The sequence below is a fragment of the Aythya marila genome, assembly GCF_965140915.1.
Source record: "Aythya marila genome assembly, chromosome: Z".
Lineage (NCBI taxonomy): Eukaryota > Metazoa > Chordata > Aves > Anseriformes > Anatidae > Aythya > Aythya marila.
The window spans coordinates 19,324,282-19,345,470 of record NC_139080.1 but is presented as its reverse complement, the minus strand read 5'-3'; the positions used below and the strand labels follow the sequence as shown (position 1 = coordinate 19,345,470).

The window sequence follows — 21,189 nt, the reverse complement described above, 5'->3', positions numbered from 1 at the left end:
AGAAAGGAGAAAAAACAATATATATGAAATTAGTTTAGTTATATACATATATATATTTATTTTTTTAAATTAAAGTTGCAAATATTTTCATATAAATTATATTAAAAATATCAGTGAAATTTTAAAAAGAAAAATAGCTTAATAGGTACTAGCTGTTAGAATTAGTCATGTATCCTTTGAGATTGCCAAGAAGTCAGCAATATAGTTACTGTTAATACTATGCATTGTAGCAAGCATTTCCTTATTTTTATCCAGCAGAGTCAGGCCAACTCATTCTTTCTGCGGATTTTATACATCCTTTTTGATACTTAATAGTCAAGTCATCAGTGATGCTTAACAATATTTACAATTCCCGACTTCATACACCAACACCTTTTCCCTCCCTTTTCAGAAGTGAAGCAACTTTGAAATTATCCAAATACAATGAGTAAACAACTACTTACTAAAGCAGCAACATACACTTTGTAGACAGGGTCAGCACAGACCATGGACAGCACACTGCAGCAGGATTCTACCACAACATCTCCTGAGATACTGGTCTGAGATGACCCACTAGCTGCTCCCAGAGCTCCAGCACTTGTGTTGTTTCCATTGCTACTTCCAGAATTTCCAGTGCTTTCACCATTAGCCAGTAGTAGAGCACCACTAACATCATGGGAAAGACGTCTAAGTGCCATCTCTCTTATATTCCAGTTTCGAGAAAACAAGCAGCCAACTAACTCCATCCCAAACACCTGCCAAAGAAGAAGCAACCTTGCATGAGTCAAACTGAATAACACTACAGCTTAAGAGCAGCAATCAGAAAAGAGAACATTTCTGGTGAAATACCATCTAAATAAGCCTAATAGCAAGAATATGTCAGAGGGTATACAGTATTTCTTAAAAAATTGTATGATAGAAATGAATTCTCATAAATGATGTGTCATCAGTTTTCCAGAAACTCTGCTAGGACAAGTTGGGAGATGGTGTGGCCAGTTTCATTCACTATGTTTCAATCACTCAGTATTCAGTTTCTTTGTATACGTTGGTATAAACAACCCTAAAGCCAAGTTCTAGCTCTACTAGACAAAAGTTGCAACAGAAATAAAGGTGAAACAAGTTCCACCATTCTTCTTTAAAGAGTGTGATCCCTGCTCAGTTGAACCCACCTCCAGTAAAAAGTATTTATAGCCTATATGGCTCCAGCAACCCATAGTAGGTAACAGTAACTGACAACTTTGTATTTATGTGATACCTGCACAGTCAAGATGAGAATTAGGAATATTACATTTTATTACGTGGACCTTTAATAATAGGCCTGAGATTAAGTCTGAAACTAAAAAAGAAAAAAAGTAAAAACATGACCGGAAAACATTTTTTCTTTGTGCAAATTAAATATGATTATTCCCAATAATAACCAACCATAAAATTGATAGGATTCAGAGCAAGTTTTTGAATTGTTACAAGTGCTCTAGAATTAGACACTCATACAATAGAATCCTATTGTAGCTCTACCTCAAATTGTCCACTTTAAGCAAAGAGAAAAGATGCCATGCAAACAACACGTGATTTATGTTTGCAAATGCAAGGTCCTACAGCTGGCTTGGAGCAATCCCAAACATGAATACAGGCTGGGTGATAACTGGATTGCGCATCCCTGCGCAGAGTGACTTGGGGGTACCAGTGTATGATAAGCTCAACATGAGCTGGCAAAGACCACTTGCAGCCCAGAAAGGCAACTGTATCCTGAGCTGCATCTAAAGAAGACTGACTAACAGGGTGAGGGAGGTGACTCTCGCCCCCTGTTCTGCTCTTGTGAGACCCCACCCGGAGTCCTGGCATTCAGCTGATGCTCCCAACATTAAGGTGGACATTGACCTGTTATAGAAGGGCCAGAGGAGGGCCACAAAGATGATCAGAGGGCTGGAGCACCTCTCCTGCAAAGACAGGCTGAGAGAGCTGGGGTTGTTTAGCCTGGAGAATACAAGGCTCTGGGTACAGCTTTATTGCAGCCTTTCGATACCTAAAATGGGCCTACGGGAAATATGGGGAGAGACTCTTTATCAGCAAGTGTAGTAACAGAACAAGGGGTAATGGTTTTAAACTAAAAAATTTAGAGTTAGATTGGATATTAGGAAGAAATTCCTTACTATGAGGCACAAGCTGCCCAGAGAAGCTGTGGATGCCCCATCCCTGGAGGTGCTCAAGGCCAGGCTGCATGGGGCTTTGGGCAACCTGGGCTGGTGGGAGGTGTCCCTGCCCATGGAGAGGGCAGGAGTGGAACTGAGCGATCTATAAGGTCTCTTCCAACTCAAACCAATGATTCCTATGAACTTCGTGTTAATGTTCTCTTATGCCAGGTCAATTCAATAGATACCACCACCACCACAACCTTTTTCAGAATCAACAGTATTCAGAAACTCACTCTTTCCTCTTTTCTGCACATTTGCATCCACAGATTGCATCAACAATGCAAAGTTTAAATGTGAAACAAAGTTGGAGGTATAAAACAAAACATTAGTCCTCTTATTCCAAGCTTTTTCAAAAAATCCTTTAGTAATTAAGAATAGAAGAGTGAATACACATAAGCATATTTCATAGTTTCCAGAAGACAATGATCTTAGCTTCTTCTGAAGGAAATGCAAGTAGTTTTCCGTAAGTGCTGTGCAAACATAATGTTCACTAAAAGCAGCAAATCTAGTGATACAGTTCAAAATGCTTTTGTAAAACAAGCCTGAGATTTAAAAAGTAAGATTACCTGAATCCATGGCTCAGCTAAATCTTTATAAGCAGAAGGAATCTGCTGGACCCCATAATGAGTAAGGTTAAAATTGCTCTCTTGGGTTCTTCTCTGTGATCCAAGCGTAGATTGCTGTTGAGTTTGCTGCTGAACCACACGGAGAACAGATGACTCCACAGGGCTAGGCAATTCATGACTACAGATTAACAACCAACAGCACAGATTAACAAATGAGACGTTAACCAAAGTAAACACTTTACTACATCTAAGAACAGAAATAGAGATCCAGAAACAGTTATATTCAGACTGACCACTTACCTATAGAAATCATGAGATCTCCATTTAGATCTACAAAGAGGACATATAAGTGGCTCTCTGTTCCTTCTACATTCTTCTGCCCCTGGAAAAAAGCAACAGGATATATATTCAAGTATTACTGTGTATGTAACTGGAAGATGGCATTAGTATGTTCAAGATTTACTGAAGAATGTCAGTTTCAGGACACACACTTCTGAACTGAGCCATCTGCAGCAGCCTAATAAATGTGTAGTTAAACGTTTCTCCTTGCAGAAGTGCTTCATTTGAGTACTGTAATATTACAAGTAATGAGCTGAAATATGGGTCTTTTTATACCTCAAACATAAACACATACTTTTTAAAAAAAGTATAAACATACATATGGCTGAATTCTATTTGTTAAAGCAAACTTTGTATACTTCATTTAACGTAGCATGCAAGAATACTCTGTAATTCCTTACATAATCGAAGCTGACAGTGGAGGATTTTCATGCATTCTAATGGCAAGTCATTGAGGAGTAAAAGTCTGTTCCTAACCTTACTCTGATTGGACATACTCTTAAAGTTAAAAGAGATTCAAATTTCTATCATTGCAGTTAACTTCTTCTCAAAACACAAAATTAAAAGCTTGATTGTGAATAACTGATAAAACCCAGCATATCAGTAGTACCTAGAATGGAACCAAAGTCTCACAGAGTTGCAATTAGCACATAAGGGCATTTTTTTTGTTTGTTAACTTTTATCTTTTAAAACAAACAAAATAATGAAACTCACTATATTATAATACTTTTGCATATTGAGAGTCACCACAATTTAATGAGACAGAGATGACAACGTACATATTGACATGCAGTGGTGATGTAATTTGTTCCTGCAGCCATCTTCACACACAGTCAGGCTTTCTTCATCCAGCATGCCTAACAAACAAATGGGGCACATCTGTTCTTCTTCATCCTTCATACTACAAAAAAATAGGTAATCGTGACTATTAAAACAGCATATCAGAATTCAGAACAGACTTTAACCATAAAAAAAATAAGCTCCAGTTTGGAACCATCACTTCTAAATGACTATGTGCTATTCAGGAATCACTTTCCCTAAAACTTGGTCTGCATAAATAAGCAACCAAATTTTTAGAAGCACTGAGGATAGACAACATTTTGTTGAAATGAAAGTCACAAAACGCATGACATCTTTTCAAACTAGGTCAGATACCAATTAGAGACTGAAAGGCCCAGCCTAGGGCACTTAGATTCACCCCCACCCCCCCACCCCCCAAGGCTTCTTTAACAAACCAAGCTTTGCTTTTTTACTTATTGTTTAGTTTTGAAAAGCTAGGAGCTTTTCAGATTTTGAAAACTACATACTTTTTTTTTCCCCATCATACTCCTTTCAGAGGACTGAGTCATGAGTGAGTGTTTAGAGCATTACAGAAAACTGTAAATACGATTTGATGAATGTAAGTAAAACTCAAGAATTAATAAAAAATAACAGACACTCACGTTTTCTGTTATTGACAGAAACAGATGTAATAGATTCACTAATAAAGTGAATATACCTACACATCTCAAGTAGATTTAAAAAAATACCATTTGCCTATTTTGCACGTTGCTTCCATTTCAACAATCCCACACCTTAAGTTTTAAATTCATATAACTCATGATTTCAACAGAAGAAATAAAAAGTTAAACAGCATTTAAAGAAAAACAGATATAATCTTCTGTACTATTCCTTAAATGTGCAAAATTCATTATTCATATTCAAATCTTAATTTATAGTTGGCATATGTCTAGAAGTTTTAAGGAATCTTGTATTTGTTCAGCAAAAGTAGTTTTTAAAATAAAACTATTTTGTATATATATTTGTTTCTCTACATATATATATTCATTACCACTTCCTTGCAAACTGTTGATGTGATTTTTCTACTGTAATTTTTTTCCACTGTAAGTTTTTGTGGATTTTTTAAGGAAAAAAAACCTCTACACTATATATAAGTACGCAAATATTAATTTAAAACTTATTTTTGAAGAATTAGTAATAAACCAAAAAATAACTGCAAATCACAGTAAGTATCAGAACCAACTAAACTTTTATCTCAAATGAATCTGATGCTCAGTGTTCTCCAATACTCATATAAGACAAATACAGACTTGCACAAAATGGTAACCTCTCCCATTGAACCAGTAATGCTTGAAACTAGCCATGAGGTGTACTGGCAAACAATGGAAACACTTTTTATCCTGCCAAAAATGATAAGCACTACAATGAAGTTCACAATCCAGTGAAGCCATCCTGATGAAAAAAATTATTCTAAACAAGATATCTAATTAAAAAAACTGGCCACCTAAGTGGTTTCAGGGTAGATTATGTATTTCTTTTTTTCTTTCTTTTCTTTTTTCTTTTTTTAAGTGTAGTTTACTATGTAGTGACAATTTGACAATTTGGAAAAAACAGACAATGGAAAGACAATGGGAAATCAAGGTCACAGTCTGTACATCAGAATTATAAATGTCTGATTATAGTCATCCAGCCATATGATTATAATTGAAAAATAATATACCAAGGTAGACCTTACATTAGAGTTTCACTTTACAGGAAAAGTCTCAGTTCTGATTGCGGTTTGGTTCTCTAGAGGATGCCCAGTTCATTCAACCCACTAATTCATGAACAATTCATTTGTTTAAGAAACAAGATCTTTGTAATATCAGGAAAAGAACATGTAAGAGCACTCGAGTAGTAGAGGTTAGTAGAAAAAAAAAAAAAAAAAAGAAAGCGATCAAAGAATCAAATCTCACTTAAAACAGAAGACATATTTTAGTATGGTATAAACTAGAAAAAGCACATTAATTTAGTAACTCCCTTCAAAATATTTTAATCATTCATTTTACATGAAAAAGTTTATTAAAAAATTTATCTAAACATATGCTCACATATTTTAGTATTGTTTACAAGCAGTGTGTTTACCCAGAAAATTTTCAGTGTACTCTCTTATGTACAAACATATCTCCAAAGTAGTACATATTTACCAGGACAAGAGAAAAAATGAAATCCTGTTTCTTCATTTGTCAACATTTGCACAACTGCTGTATTTGAACAAATGCACACAATTGTTTCTAAAGTTAATATGTGCTTCAGTCTTGCATTTAATCACATTTCTAAAATTTGTTTCCCAAATTAATTAATACTAAAAATTCTTTTCCCAAGTCTAGTTAACATTTCTCAAATGGAAGACATAAAGCAAATATGCCCACTTCTTACCACAATGACTAACACACGTTTGAGTCTTGATTGTTTGCAAATATAGAGATTTAACATGGTTTGAAATGAAAGCAGCTTTAAGCAAAAATAATGTAGGTGATTCTAAATCTCCAAAATTGTATACAACTACATAACAAAGCTTTTAATTCCTTTAGAAAAATACTAACCTGTGTTCTGAACTAGATGTAGAAGTACTAGATGATGACAATGTATGAGAATTTGACATGCGTGAGACAAACTTCTGGATGGTGTTACGAGATGGAGCTTTGATCCTCGAGCTACGCCTACTGTGATATTTCTGGAACAAACTCTCAACCTAACATCAGAAAAAGATAGCAACAGTAGCATTTATGCTATGAATAGCTTGTATTTAAAGACAACATTACTGGAGCTTAACTATTACTAGAAGAGATCTAATGACCTTCTTAATAATATATTAGCAGCAGAAGTACCAGGAATTTCAGAAGTTTTACTAATAAACAGATCACAAGAAAACACTGTTTACATCAAAACCCTATTTATTAAGAATAACTAATAGCTTTAAGTATACACACATCCTTCTGCAGACCCATGTTTTATTTAACTTTCAACTAATCAGAGATGCAAATAAATAGGTTTGACTAGAAAATCCAAGATCTGAATCATTCACTACACTGCAACTCTCCAGTAATTCTTTTAGTTACACCTTTTATTTGCAGATTTTTTTTTCTACCTACATATCTCTTAAGATTAAATGAAAAACAATTAAAGACTAATTCTCGTGGCTTTGAAATACAGCAGTTTTCAGCATTTTTAAAATAGTGCGCTGAAGACTTTTACCTGGCAGATTTTAGATTGCCATTAGATCTTTATGAGATTGATTACCTCAAAGTTCTTCAGTGTCTTTCTCCATAGCATTGGGTCTGAGGGTTCAAGCTGGAACACTCGCAGCATAACAAACAACAGATGAATACAAAATGTTCCACGACCACAGCTACAAGTCTGCAAAGAAAAATATATGCTAGGGCTCTACTGACTAGATAATTACATGCATCAGTTTTCCACGCTGAGGGTATATACTAGGCCCTCTTATTTTTCAAAAAAAAAAAAAAAAAAAAAAAAAGGCAAAATAGCATCTTACATATGTGTATCAGTATCTTCTTACATTCATAAAGTGAATTCCCAAAACATTGTTCAGGAATACCCATAAAAAAATCAGACAATTATAATACCAGTTTTCTCCTTTCATTTCTAAAAAGTCAACTAAAAGCTATTCTCCATACTAAAATAAATTTATGCATTTAAACTTAAAAAATATCTCTATCATAACAGCAAACTTAAATGAGATACTTCTGTTTACACAAAACCCAATGTTCTCCAATACAGAATCAAGGTACTATTGAAGTCTCTGAAAATGATATAATTATGGGTATCAATGGTAATATCACTCCATTAGAATTATTGTGACATTGCTTGTCATTTATATATACTCCATTAAAAAAAATGAAAGGAAGTATTTCAGGGTGAGAAACTAGGAAAGCTGCCAAATTTTAGACAAAAATGCTTAATAAGACATGCTTGGGAGCCACTTGTAGGAATAATAAATTTACAAAGAAAAAGACTCTAGTTAAAGAAAGCATAAGAGAAGCTCTGGACAAAAATAGTACTTGCTATAAATATCTGACATATCTGACAAAAATACAAGCTAAGCACAGACTGCACCTTTTAAGCAATTACGTATCTTTGCAGATACATTAACATAAGTTGGTGACTGAATCTGTTTTGGTTTTGTACACAATTTTCCAAGAGTAAATATGAGTTATTAAAAGCTATAGACAACACAAACATGTTCATTACCTGAGGCCCAATAAAGACTCTGTATTTATTATCAGGGCTGTCTCCTCCGATTAAGAAAGAGTTGGGTCCTATCTGCTGCAGCAGGTATAGCCTGGCTCGCATAACTTTGTTGACACGACGATTTGTTTCCTCAGGGCTGTATGGAGAGAAGCCATCTGGAGATGGGGCTCTTCGAGGTGGTGTTATACGTCCACTCTGAAACTACAGAATTGGTTCCATCATTTCCAGTTCCATCAGTTCAGCTATGTATTTTGTTTAGAATGACATACAGTATGTGTACAGACCTGAAACTACAACCTGCTTAGACTTCATGAATTTAAAGGGATTCATTTTGTCTTCTATGATCAGAACAAGACGACAGAAGAAAAACTGCAACTTTGTAACTGAAATTGTCTGACATTACAAAGGAAAGTCTTTTAAGTTGCTTAAATTTTCAAATCTTCATCAATAAACTTTCTATATTACTACTGAATTAGAATGTGGAATTCAACCAGATCATCACTGGCTTATGGCTCAATAGATCAATATTAAATTAAATTTGTAACATTAATACAAGTGAAGAAATTCTATGCCTAGAGTTTACAAAAGGAAATAAGAATTTACTTTAAGAAATTCCAAAGAAAAAGAAAAAGGATACATCTCCCTGTCCTTTACACAATTAGAGCAACTATTGGCTCAGGTTGTTATTTTTGATGATGAGAAACAACAAGAAAATGGCCCTTTTTTATAAGAATTGTTTTCATTTAACATTAACATTTAACATTTCATTTCACATTTCTAATGTTATGAAATACTTTAATGACTATCCAATTTCAAATCTTCTGCTTTGACTTGCATCTACTTGGAATTTTAAGTTATGATGCAGAGGGCTGTAATTGACTTACTGCCCATCAGTTAAGTAAAGGATATTCTGAACTTCAAGGTTTCTCATGTGAAAGGTTTATACAAAAGAAAAAAAAGAACAATTACGAACAATTTTTAAAAAGCTGAATAATTTTATTATTACTATTATTTATTTTATTTATATATTTTAACATTTTCATTTCTCTCATCAGGAGGAAAGGAGTTCTGCAATGCTGTGCTGTGTGGTATTCATCCCTAGTTCAGTGGAACGGCAGTATATATTTTAGTGATTCTGGAAACCTTGTTTAGAACAATGGGACAGTGAAGGCTATTAGATTTTATCCTTACTGTAACTGCACTGTGAAACTGTAGATGAGTCAAACGAGGATGAGTATATTTGCAATAACAAATCTGTTAGACACTATTGCTCAAAATGTTACATTCCCAAACTTGTCTGATGAACCTAATTCTTAATGCTCAAAATGTTCCATTCCATTCCTGATCTCAAATTTAATGGTATAGATCTGACCTTCTAAGAATGCACGTACTAAACTTTCTGAATCTGTAGATAAATATCAGTCCTGAAACGAAGGATCACAAATAGCCTACCAATAACTGTTCTGGTTACTGGTAATGTAACAAGAACCAGGTATGCAATTCCCTAATGTTGCTCTAATAATCAATCCTGTCCTCAAGGGAGTATACTGGCTTGGAGAACTAACATGCAAAACTACAGTAAAACCAAACTCCTGGCATCTCCTTGTGCAAATCAAGCTAAGAGAACATTCAGATCTGTACTTCCTCATTTATTTCCTAAAAAAAATAAATATAAAAATCGATACCGTGACTGAATTAAAAGGAAGAAACCCCTAAGAGCATAGAATAAAATTCTACATGAGAAAAATGTAACATGAGATATTATCTGCATATCTCACTCTTAAGTGATACTGTGTCATAACACCTCTACATCAGCATCTTGCCTTGCCGTACCTAGTGAGAATTATGTATTTATTGCCTCTCTATTTAAGCAAAAGATTGTAGAATATATCCAAATCAATAATTACATCACAGCTTGCAACTTACAGGTACTGGAGACACCCTTTTTCTTCTAACACCCGGTGACTCAGATTTAACAGTCCTAGAGGATGATGAAGAAGAGCTACTAGGAGAAGGACTACGCCTTCCTTTCTGTGTAGGTGAAGAAGCAGTGCTTTGTCCTTCAGCTTGAGGTTCTAGAGATAGCTTGTTCATTTCAGATCCATCTCCCTTCACAGGGATAGGTTTCACCACCTTGCAGGAATTAAACCATGAACGTTAGAATTACAAATTATTCATTTTATATTAAAGCAATACAAATCCATCAAAACTTTCTTTGCTAGCATCATATAACTAAGCCTTTATTCAGACACACAGATTTTGCACATTTCCTAAGCTTCATTATTAACATCTCATAGGCATTATATCTTGTTAGTCTATATACAAAACATAGAAAAGAAAGGATATTTTTACTGTCCTTTTGTGCCACTTATGTTAATTGTTGCAGCAACAGATTTATTCTTGATGTGCTTCTCTGTCATTCACGGTATATCAAAGGACAACAGTTTCCCCATTGGGACGGTAAGATCGGAAGGAATATTTTCCTCCAGACACTGACCACCTATATTAGTTATCTACCAACTACTTTAGGTATCAGTTGAGAAATATTAGGGTTACTGTATCTACAGAACAATATGACCACTCTTTGCAAAATAAGATTACTTTAAACCCGGAACCAAATACACCAAAATTAAGGTGTGCTGTGCCCCTTGAGAACCCTGCAATACAACTGGAACAGCTACATCACTTCTAATAAGCGAGCTAATCATCATGCCCAGTGCCACACTACCTGCACAGGTATGTGCTCAACCAGAGTGAGCATTTACACTCCTGATACAGATTGAGTTGACACCAAATTTCAGCACTGAGATATGGAATATTTCAACACAACTTTCAGATGTCTGGACCGAAGAGTGATATAAACTATGAGAAAATATAATTAAAGACATCAGTTCTCAGACATCTGATTTTATTTTTGGGTGGTGCTGTGTGGAGCCAGGAGTTGGACACAGTGATCCTTGTAGGTGCCTTCTGGCTCAGAATACTCTATGATTCTAAAATTATTTCTAAGCCACTTATACAAAAAGCATTACTGAAAAAGACTAACGAGGTTCTCTGGCATCCACAGTTTATCGGAGTTAAGACTTATGTGAAGAAGGTACTCAGATTTGCTTTTCTCTGTTTCTAGTATGCTTGCAAGTGTTTTGTTTGCTGTTTCATTTTTCCTATCTAACAAAAATTCCATATACTTACATTATAACATGCTGAAAACCTCAATTTAACTTTCTCAAATTATGGAAATAAAGCCATAAAACCTTTAAGAATGAAGTACAGAATACTACTAGATTGCAGTTTTGCACTCAGTTTTTTACCTAATGAAAAAGTTATTTTTGTTGTTGACATTAGAGGGCAGTATTGCCACAGCAGTACTCTATACTACAAAACCTGCAGAGCAGCTATATGTCTGTTTCAAAAAGCTTAATAAATGTGTACGTTTAAGAAAGTGAACCACAGTTTCCTGTTAAACAGACTAAAAAAAATGAACAAGAGGATCACAATTAAAAGCCAGCAAACTGTTAAGATAAATAGGTCTCTAAAAGAAAAACTTAAGAAAGTTTTATTTGCAATAGTTGTTACAGATAACGCCCTTCAATGCTACTTACCACAGGGCCTCTCCTGCTTCTTCTTTCCAGCCATTCATGTTTCCAAGCTGGCATACATGTTGCCTTGAGTTTCTCCCTGATCATGCGCTCTTCTGGGCGGTCATCCATCTTTTGCAGCCCCCTCAAGGTTTCTTTATTCTCCATGTCACGACTACAGCAAAGAAAAAAAAAATTCATACATTTATTTTTAGTTAAGTATAATACTACAGCATTCTTAATCTTTGTACCATCCTATTCTCCCTCTTCCTTACAATCAAGCTACTGAAACATTAATTCCAACTGATTGCAGCAACCCTCTTAAGAATTGCTGCAACTAATTTGCTATTCTTCACTCTGCAGCATACATTTTCTGAGGGGTATTTCTTTAAGATGTATTTATTGCTTGTATTGGACACCCACTAAGAATGGAAGTCTTGGCAAATATTAAACCAATAGAAAAATTACCCCTACATGTTAGGTCAATCTCCAAAAGTTTCAGAAGTGTTGTTCGTGTATGCATCAGCAATTCAAAGCTTGCCATCTCTATTTCAAAAACAATTTGCAAAATGAGTATAAATGAAAAGCTCACATCTTCATTGGACACAAAAGCATGCAACTATGTAGTGCCTCTTCCCATACGTGAACTCTTCAAAAAAAGGGCTTGTAAACTAATACACAGAGTATGTTTAAACCAGGCACAGAAATCACGAAAGTAATGCAAGTGTCCTTGGGAGTTGCTTTGAGTGACTGATGACTCAAAAGCACTCCTAGTCAGCTACAATTATAGCAAAATTCACAGCAAGTTCACATCTGTAAAATGAAAGTGTAATCCATCTGGCTTGTACTTTTTTGACCTACAGCAATGTAGCTGCCTGTGATTGCTGGCAACAACAGGAAAGAAAGAAAAAATCCCTCTCAGACACTGAAAAAGAAATATGAGCAGTCTGGAAGATTTCCTGATTCTGTTGAGCTGTCTGCTAAATCACCAAGAAAACCACATTCTTAAGCAGCAGCACATGATCCCCGCCCACCTTCTTGATGTTGGCTGTCTTTAAAAATAAGCAATCTTAATTAAGCCAACTCTCATGATGAAGTTTGATTTCAAAAAAATAAAGTCACAACTCTAAGTGGAAGGTGATAACCACTAGATCATAACTTAGTTTCAACAAGAAGTAACTACATATTTAGAGCTGCAGCTTTCACGCCTGCAGTCTTCAACATCTAAAATGTTTAGCTATGCAGTTACAACTGCATTTGCGTACTGTATGACTGCATGACAGCGTGACCTACAACTTTCCCTACAATATTCCCTGGAATAAAAAGACGTTCAAATTACAACATCTATCTTCACCAGCACTACATTACTGAGGTTCATTTATTACAAATCTGGACTTGGAATAATGAGAAGATTTCACTGATCAGAAAGAGATGCATGATGTTTTTTCTTCTCTTACTGTAGAGACAAAGGAAACAAAGTATTCTGAGACAGGAAATAACTCTTCCTGTTCAGTGCTGAAATGTAATAAGCAGATGGATACCATAAACAAAATGCATTTTCTTTCAAGCAAAATTTAAACCTACCATTAATAACCAATTTTAGATACTCGGAACCATGTTTAATGATTAAAGACTCAGAAAAAAAGAAAGTTTAAAAATAGAAAAACAATCCACCAAAGGTTTTTTTTTTTTTTTTTTTTTTTTTTTTTCTCCAGATGTTAAGCCTTAACTTAAAGCAAGTGACATAGAAATTATTTTTGTTCTGGCACTGAAATTATACTGTTATTTTCTAGAAAGAGACATAAGAACTAGTGATTCTTCATTCACAGAAAGACATGACAGCAACAGGAAGAGTTCAAATATGCCAGAAGCTTAAAATGGGGGGAAGGGGGAGAGACAGACCTGTTGTCTATTCTTACACAGGGTTGATTTTTTTTTTTTTTTGTCTAGGGAAAAATGTAAAGCCCAAAGACAAAAATCTTCATCTGCATAAGAAAAACAGAGCTCCAAAAAAAAAATAAAAATATATAGGTGCAAATTAAGAATATAGGTTAGTTTGTTTTTTTGTATCCCATGACACAAACTATTTCAGTGGCATGAATACAAGATACTCAGTTGTTTTGTATACAAGAGAGAAAACTATCCTAGCAGTGAAAGAATGACACAATATTTCTTATATAACCCTGATTAGAGTTCCCAACAGATATTAAAAAGTCTTATAGAGGTCCTTGGACTCAAATTCATGAACAATGTAATACAACAGGAAAGGCTTCACAATTTGTACTTGTTCTCTAAAAAGTAGAAGCAACTATCTTCCTCTCATGTGACAGTTAAACCAATCTGCTCTTGCCTGCACAAAGAACTCTTGTGCTTTTCTTACACGCAGGTGGAAAAAACAAGTCTGAAAGCTTCTGCTTAGCAAAACCATTTTTTTTCTCTCCAGATTTTAAGTAATGTGTGAGTTTTCCTAGAACAGTTTCCAGTATGTTTCAGAAATCTTCAGATTTTAACTCAAACTTGGCTAAAATTATAATTTATTATGTATTCTTCTGCTGTTGAGTCTGTGCATTAAGAGGAAAAATATTGTTTCCATTAAGTCTCCTGTATACTCCCAGACACCCTCATTTTGTGGCTCGAACCTACAGAGGCTTTGTTTATTTTTTTTTTTTTAATCTAAAACAACAACAACAAAATTGTTCTAGTCAAATTTAGGTTTGCCCACGTGACTGGGCTGTCAGTCCCCGTACTGCTGTAACTTAGTACTAAATAAAAATAGTAGAAAACCCACAGGGCACACCACAGAGGACTTGACCCTGCAAGGTACCGTGCATCCTGATCTCGATACAGCAAAAACCATCGTTGAGTCAAGGTAATGATGTGACTGTCTGGTGGTACTTCATCTGAACAGTAATTCAAAGCTAAAGAGCAGGTCAAAACACAAATCTCGGTTAATGTGCTAGCTTGGACTAGGGAGCCTGACACTTCTTGATATACCACCCCCTGCTTCATCAGGAATCAAGGACTTTGCTCTTAAATGTTTCAGCTTTTCATGAATCAACCAAAAAGAATACAAGGCTTTTTCTAGGAAAAAGAAAACAACAACTTTTGAAGTCATTGCCCTGCCAAACTAAGAAGATGGCACTAAGCATCCTTTAAATTCTTGTAGCAGTTTTACAACTACATAGCTGATAAATACTGCTTTTTATGAATTTCATTGGTATGCATCTCAATAACTGCATTTTTCACTGTGAATGAATGCTTCATGAACTACAACGCTAAGATTAATGCACTGTACGGGAACACACAAGTAATGAAATCTTGTGAAATACAGAAGACAAAACCTCGTCCTTTGCTTCTGTCTGAATTTTGAAGGCTTGCAAACAGGCTATTAACAACTGGATCTCTATGGATCAATGATTTAATATTTTAATACCAGGTATGCAATATACATGTTAATTAGCAAACTATTGTGAAAAATACAAACAAATTTTACTTCTGAATGTCTCAGTGAATTTAATACTAATTCTTTGCAAGTATTTTTCTTACAAAGGTCATATAACAGTATAAAAAAAGCTGAATGGTAGCTTCAATACTTCAATTGAGAAGCCTGAGCTTCTCAATGCTTAGAAACTGTTAGTTAAATTTCTTGGCTTCTCTGCTATCTTATTTGGGTGAACAGCTTTATCCAAAAACCACAATGGACCAGATTTTCTTATTAGCAGTAGGAAAACAGGAAAGAGGTCTGAAAGTTCTGAAATACGAAAGAATCAATTCATCAGTAAAAGGGAAGCTCTGTCTGCCATATCCACAAATACCCAATTGTAGGGGGGAAAATTAACTGCTGGGTAACTTTTTTTTTTTTTTTTTTTTAAATATTTGCCTGAAACACGTTAGTAAGGGTGACTTTTATACCAGCAGCAGTCAAACTATGATCATAGCTATGGTAAAATATTGATGAAGAAGTGGTCACACAGGAGGCTCTATCGGAGAACAACTGATGCATTTAACAGCAGGTTGTGAGGAGGAGAGCCTGGAGTTAGACAGGAAAAGCAGTGAATGAGAAGCAAAGAGTGTGGGAGGAATCCTATATTCTTCTCAGTGCAAATTCGCTCGACTAAGAAGGTCAGCTACTAGTGCTTTAGATAACTTCTGGCCACTAACATTTGCATTAGTCCTTAGAGTTTCTTTTGCAATTAAATATTTGTACTGTTATCAAGATCATTAAAACCAGACCAAGATAGACACACAAGACAGTCTGACCTCCTGACAGTCTTCCGCTTCTTTTCCTCCTGAACAACTACTGCAGGCATCCATCACCTAACCACCTGTGTCCATCCTAACAAAGCAAAAGATGAAGTATGACAGCTTCCTTTACAATGAAAAACTTCACAGGAAACTCTCTTGACCTAAAACTAAATGGCAACAACTGCCACAAAAAGACAGCACTAAACACACTACTTCGCAGAGACTAATGAATCTGGCTTCCTAAAATAGTTACAGGGATCGGCCAAAAGTTATGTAAGTGTGAAATTAAGTTCCATTCTTCTGTTAGAGTAGCTGACAAATACAAAAGGGGAAACAATAAATAGTATTCCCTTTTTCCTAACTCCCTTGGCTTCATCATCTTTCCTTGAGAAGAACACAGACTGTGATGTTTGACCAACACCCTGTCCCCTGAAGCTCACAAGGAGAATGTATTGAGCGGTGCTCTGCATTTATGGTTTGCCTTTCCCTCACATCAGCAAGATGTCACTTTGATGAACCACTGAAAAATGTTTTGCATTACAAACACCTTTCTATTTACCTCAAGCACATTAACATTCATCTTCTACAGACATTTTGAAACATACATGTACTTACTAATTATATATACATTTACATGCTAGGAGAAAAATAAACAAAACAGAAAAAGAATAAATGGGGCCTGTGAAGTAATGAAACAGGCAAAACTCAATACCAGGGAGGCTTCTGTGGAACCTCCACTGATGTCTGGAATCCAGACAACAGTGTGAGAAACATTGTGGAAAACACCACTATAGGTGACAGCCAGTGCATTTTCGTGGCAAATGAGTTTTAGAAGCTAGAGCCTACGCTATTTCTTCCACAATTTTTCTGCAAAAGGGAAAAAAATCTACAGAATATGAAAACATGGCAGAAAAGAATTTTGTTACTTGATTGTAAACCCAAAGCTACTGATCCTCCGCTAGTTTAGTAATATTCATTACTTATTTTGGTTAAATTCGTCATCTTCTCTCCCTATAACATCGTTTGCCCTCAAAGGCCACTACAGCCAAGCATATCTGAATGGTACATATCAGAATGGGACATGTCAGAAGGTACATCTGTCAAAGAAAACATTTCACTAATAACAGGACATAAAAGAAACATACAAGCTGAGCCACCAGCTCCAGCAGAACCTCGTATGTTCTGGTGAAGAACCACTCAAAGACAAAGACTCAGACCTTCAGAAGACAGATGTCTAAAGTTATGAAGATACACCACCTGCCTGCATTTTCTAACTCCTAGGAAGTCAAATCCTAGGAAGTTAGCTGGATTGTTTGCTCTGAAGCCACCTAGCCATAGGGGCTATTTAGTACCACTGAAAATAAGCTCTCCTACAAAGCAGGACTAGAAATGCTGGCCTCTGTCTGCAACAGATGCTTACCAGAGAAGTAATGACATGCACTTCTGTTCTCCTGGCTTCCTAGGAAAGCAGTCAGACATCTGAAGCAAATACGACAGCAGCTCCTAGGTCTCTCTAATCCCTCCTACTGTTACTTAATCTTTCAATACTAACTCAAATGCATCAAGGTATCCATGTGCTATGCTATTTTCAAGACGTAAAAACAGCAGCTCCTTTACAGGATCCCTCAAACACTATGCTTTCATACCAGAAGATTTGCAGAGGGAAATTGGTATTTCATCTCTATATAGCTCAGATTATTCCATTATTGAGTAGAATTTCTGGACGCACAGTCTCATGGGAAATACTCAATTGTTTATATTGATGGAGACCAAAGGCTACTAACAGTTGTGCAGCTTAATTCTTTACTCAAAGCTATGTATTTGAACATATCTAAGTGTGATAACAGAGCTTACACAAAGATTCAATAAACTTATTACTATATGACAAACTCCAGATACCCAGAAAGAAGGATCCAGTTCATGCCCAGTTCACACTGGGGCAACGGAAGAGAATGCGCGTGTCCTGCGCCCATCCCTGTGTGACACACTACTGGGCACTACTCCAAGAACGGCAGTAATGTCATTAAAAACAAAGATTGCAATACGAATGCTCACTGACAGTCAACTATGCAATTAATTCATCTACACAAAGTCACGGGATTGCATGCGTAGCGTATCAGAAAGGGACTTTTCCATAGGTTACTCCATCTGAGCCCTCTGCTCTCTTGCACCGAAGTACAAGACCAAGTATTTGCTTGGTCATGCATCACCTAACTCAACTCCTCTTTTAATAATCAAATTCTTCACTGGTTTAATCTCTTAAGCACCAAACTGAACTTCGGCTTCAGTTTCTTTAAGTCTGTCATACCCCAAAACAAGAGTATTAGGTGAAAAGTAATTGGCCTAGATTCAGAAGAGGTCAGGTCAAAATACATGTGATCCTTGCTGATGTAGAAATCTAAAATCATTAGCAGAAAAATGGAATAAAAAGGTATGATAAAACCCAAAACAGAAGTCATAAAGTTCCCAATGCAGATGATTTATTGCACACATATATTAAACGTGAACATTCATACCATTTTGAGTTCATGTCTGTCCTGCTTCAAAGCTGAAATTGGCTACTGCATGTTGAGTGATTGTCTCCACCCATAATGCATGGGATAAACTTTCTTAGACAACTTGGCTCCCCTAGCCTCAACAGATAAGAATATCAGACATTTAAAATAAAAGTTACACTCTGAATCAGCTAAAGATGACAGGGATGAGAAGATAGAACCATGCACAATACAACCCCACCTCAAAATGGATGGGGTAAATAAGAAAGTATACAAAGAGGTAACTTGGACTGGACTAGCTACATAGATTTTCTGAAGCTACAACCTATTAAATCATTTCTGAAGGACTTAAAAAAAAAAAAAAAAAAAAAAAAGGAATTTGGACCATTCTGGCATTGCTCAAAACTAGAATTATCAGCAGATATTAGCTGGTCCAAGGTTGCTGCTAGAATGAGAATTTTAAAGTACACTCAGCAAAAGATCATAAAAATAGCCACATAAGACAGCAAATAAAAAATATGAGGTTATAAACATATTATTTCTAGCAAACAACATAAGTCTAATTTTTTTTTTTTTTTTTTTTTTTTTAAGTCTAAATAACTGGTTAGACTACAAATGGTATCCAAGGCAAATGGAGAACCAAACTTAATTCTTTTTGAAACAAATAATAAATCTGTAAGTGACCTAGAGCTAAGTTCATAAAAAGTTATAAAACCCACCAATCCACAGCCTTACAGAAGGAGGCCAGAGACACAGAAAGACTTTTAACAAGTTTGCTCTGGTTGCTTCTGAAGAATGATTTGAATTCCATGCATCCAGGGTAAAAATCAGATTTCTCCCCAGGGTTATGTTTCATGGCATTGTAACAAATTGTCATCTACGAGTTGGACAAAAGCAGCAATTAGCATGCTTGAAGCAGGACCCTATTATGCTAATCATCTTAATTTATTTTCTTACTTATGTATCTTGCCTGTGTCTGGTTTTGTTATTTGGTATTCATCTTTTGGAATCTTATGCTCTTATTTGTTAAGTGTATGTACAAACTATATAAAGTGAGAGGAAAAAAACTGAGTTACACTGGAATTAATATCATTGATTGACTCTTTATGATAGAGATTCAATTAGGTGTACTAAAGAAGCCCTAAGCCATGCTACAGAGAGGTCTGTCTCACTGACACTGGTCACCAGACACTATTCAAATGTCCCTGTCCTGCAAATACTCATGCATATGTTGAGCTTTGCTCCAATAGCCAAATAGGACTAGACAGCTCTGCATATATTTCTGACTCCAGCATAAAAATCTTTCCTAGGGTGCATAAATAAAGTAAAAAAAATCCTTGCCAATCTATTTTGAGTAACTGCTGGGTGAAGAAACACCAGCCTATACAGATATACTAAACCCCTTCGCACACCCATGGCAGATCCATCATGGATGGGTTATTTCTGATCAGCAGAAAGTCAGAGGTTCTCTCTGCTCTTGCCTTCCAGACAGACTGAGGATCTTCAGTTCCTAAGCTCTGGCACATATAGTGCTCTTGCATGCTATCCAAAATTCTGCGTGCTGTATGGGGAGAGCACTACCTCTCTGTGCAACTGGGAGCAACTACCTGGAGATGTCCATTAACTAGTCTAGACACAAGCCAAGCACACTGTAACTACACCCACTCTTAACAATGGCTGCTGCTATTAAATGTTTATTTTTGTAAGATAATAATAAGCTAGCATGACAAAACAAATGGCAGGAAAAGGCATTCAAAACTTCTGCAAGCATATGGCTAAAAATGGTTATGGTCTCAGCATCTCATATCCCAGTTTCCTTAAAATCCACAGAATATAAAGATTCGTCACTTATTTTATCTTACCTGATGAGGAGAATATTTAGTAAGGTAACTCAAGCAATTGCAAAAAAAACGAGTAATAAACAAATACACCTGTGACAACAAAGCAAGGAAGCTGACTGTGGGACAGCAAGTATATGGACTGCTCCTTAAAAAAAAAAAAAACAAAAACCAAACCACCTTTGTTATCATTCTCAGTCTATTCCTGAGAGAGAGGAACTTCACTACATTTCTACGTAATTTTTAACAACGTTTTCAGGTTTTTAACTTATAGCATACACACTTCTTTAGAAATATAATTTATACTAAATTGGATATTGTCAGAGTAAAAAAAAATGCAGTGAATTCACACCCTTTTCTTGTGGGTCTAGATAAAGAAAAAAAGGATATCTTCAGCATTTGTTTAAAACATGACATAACTGCAAACACGTTCATATAGTAAGTAGTGCGAATGCATACCAGTAAAGAAACATAATTTTACAACAGCTCTATTTTGTCACCAGCGATTTGAGAAAGGATGCATAGGGAAATGTTTCCCTCATGTGTCCATGAGGAAACAGAATTAGATTATAAAGTCCTCACATCCAGGTTTCAAGAGAGCCACCCTCTCCCAGGATGCCAGACAACACATTACTCCTGCAAGCAAACACCTAGGAAAAAAAAAGTTTCAAAAAATGATGGGCACCCTGCCATAAAAGATACAAATAGCATTACGTATACCTAGAAAGATGTATGAGCACAGGCATATTACTTACAAAAACACACTCATAGAAGAATAGTCAAATTCCCTTAAGAAATACTGTGCATCAGTAACTAGAAATAGTATTAAACATGTATACAATATTTGAAGGAAGATGCAACAAGTAAGAGCTAATCATTCAGCTGGATATCACTCTTTTTCCTCCCTGTGAAACAATGCTAAT

At 35.7% G+C, this 21,189-nt stretch overlaps 1 protein-coding gene across 6 annotated transcripts in view; it reads right to left on the bottom strand.

Annotated features, from left to right (window-relative positions):
* The window catches only part of MAP3K1 (mitogen-activated protein kinase kinase kinase 1), a 56,110-nt gene that overhangs the window by 10,491 nt on the left and 24,430 nt on the right, over nt 1-21,189 (bottom strand). For all 6 annotated transcript variants that reach the window (XM_082783225.1, XM_082783228.1, XM_082783227.1 and 3 more), the window contains exons 2-10: nt 11,713-11,863; nt 10,037-10,243; nt 8,111-8,311; nt 7,139-7,255; nt 6,442-6,590; nt 3,856-3,977; nt 3,038-3,119; nt 2,738-2,915; nt 444-734 (exon numbers count right to left, since the gene is read on the bottom strand). In XM_082783225.1, the coding sequence (XP_082639351.1) occupies nt 444-734; nt 2,738-2,915; nt 3,038-3,119; nt 3,856-3,977; nt 6,442-6,590; nt 7,139-7,255; nt 8,111-8,311; nt 10,037-10,243; nt 11,713-11,863 (1,498 nt within the window). The remainder of the gene's footprint in view (nt 1-443; nt 735-2,737; nt 2,916-3,037; nt 3,120-3,855; nt 3,978-6,441; nt 6,591-7,138; nt 7,256-8,110; nt 8,312-10,036; nt 10,244-11,712; nt 11,864-21,189) is intronic.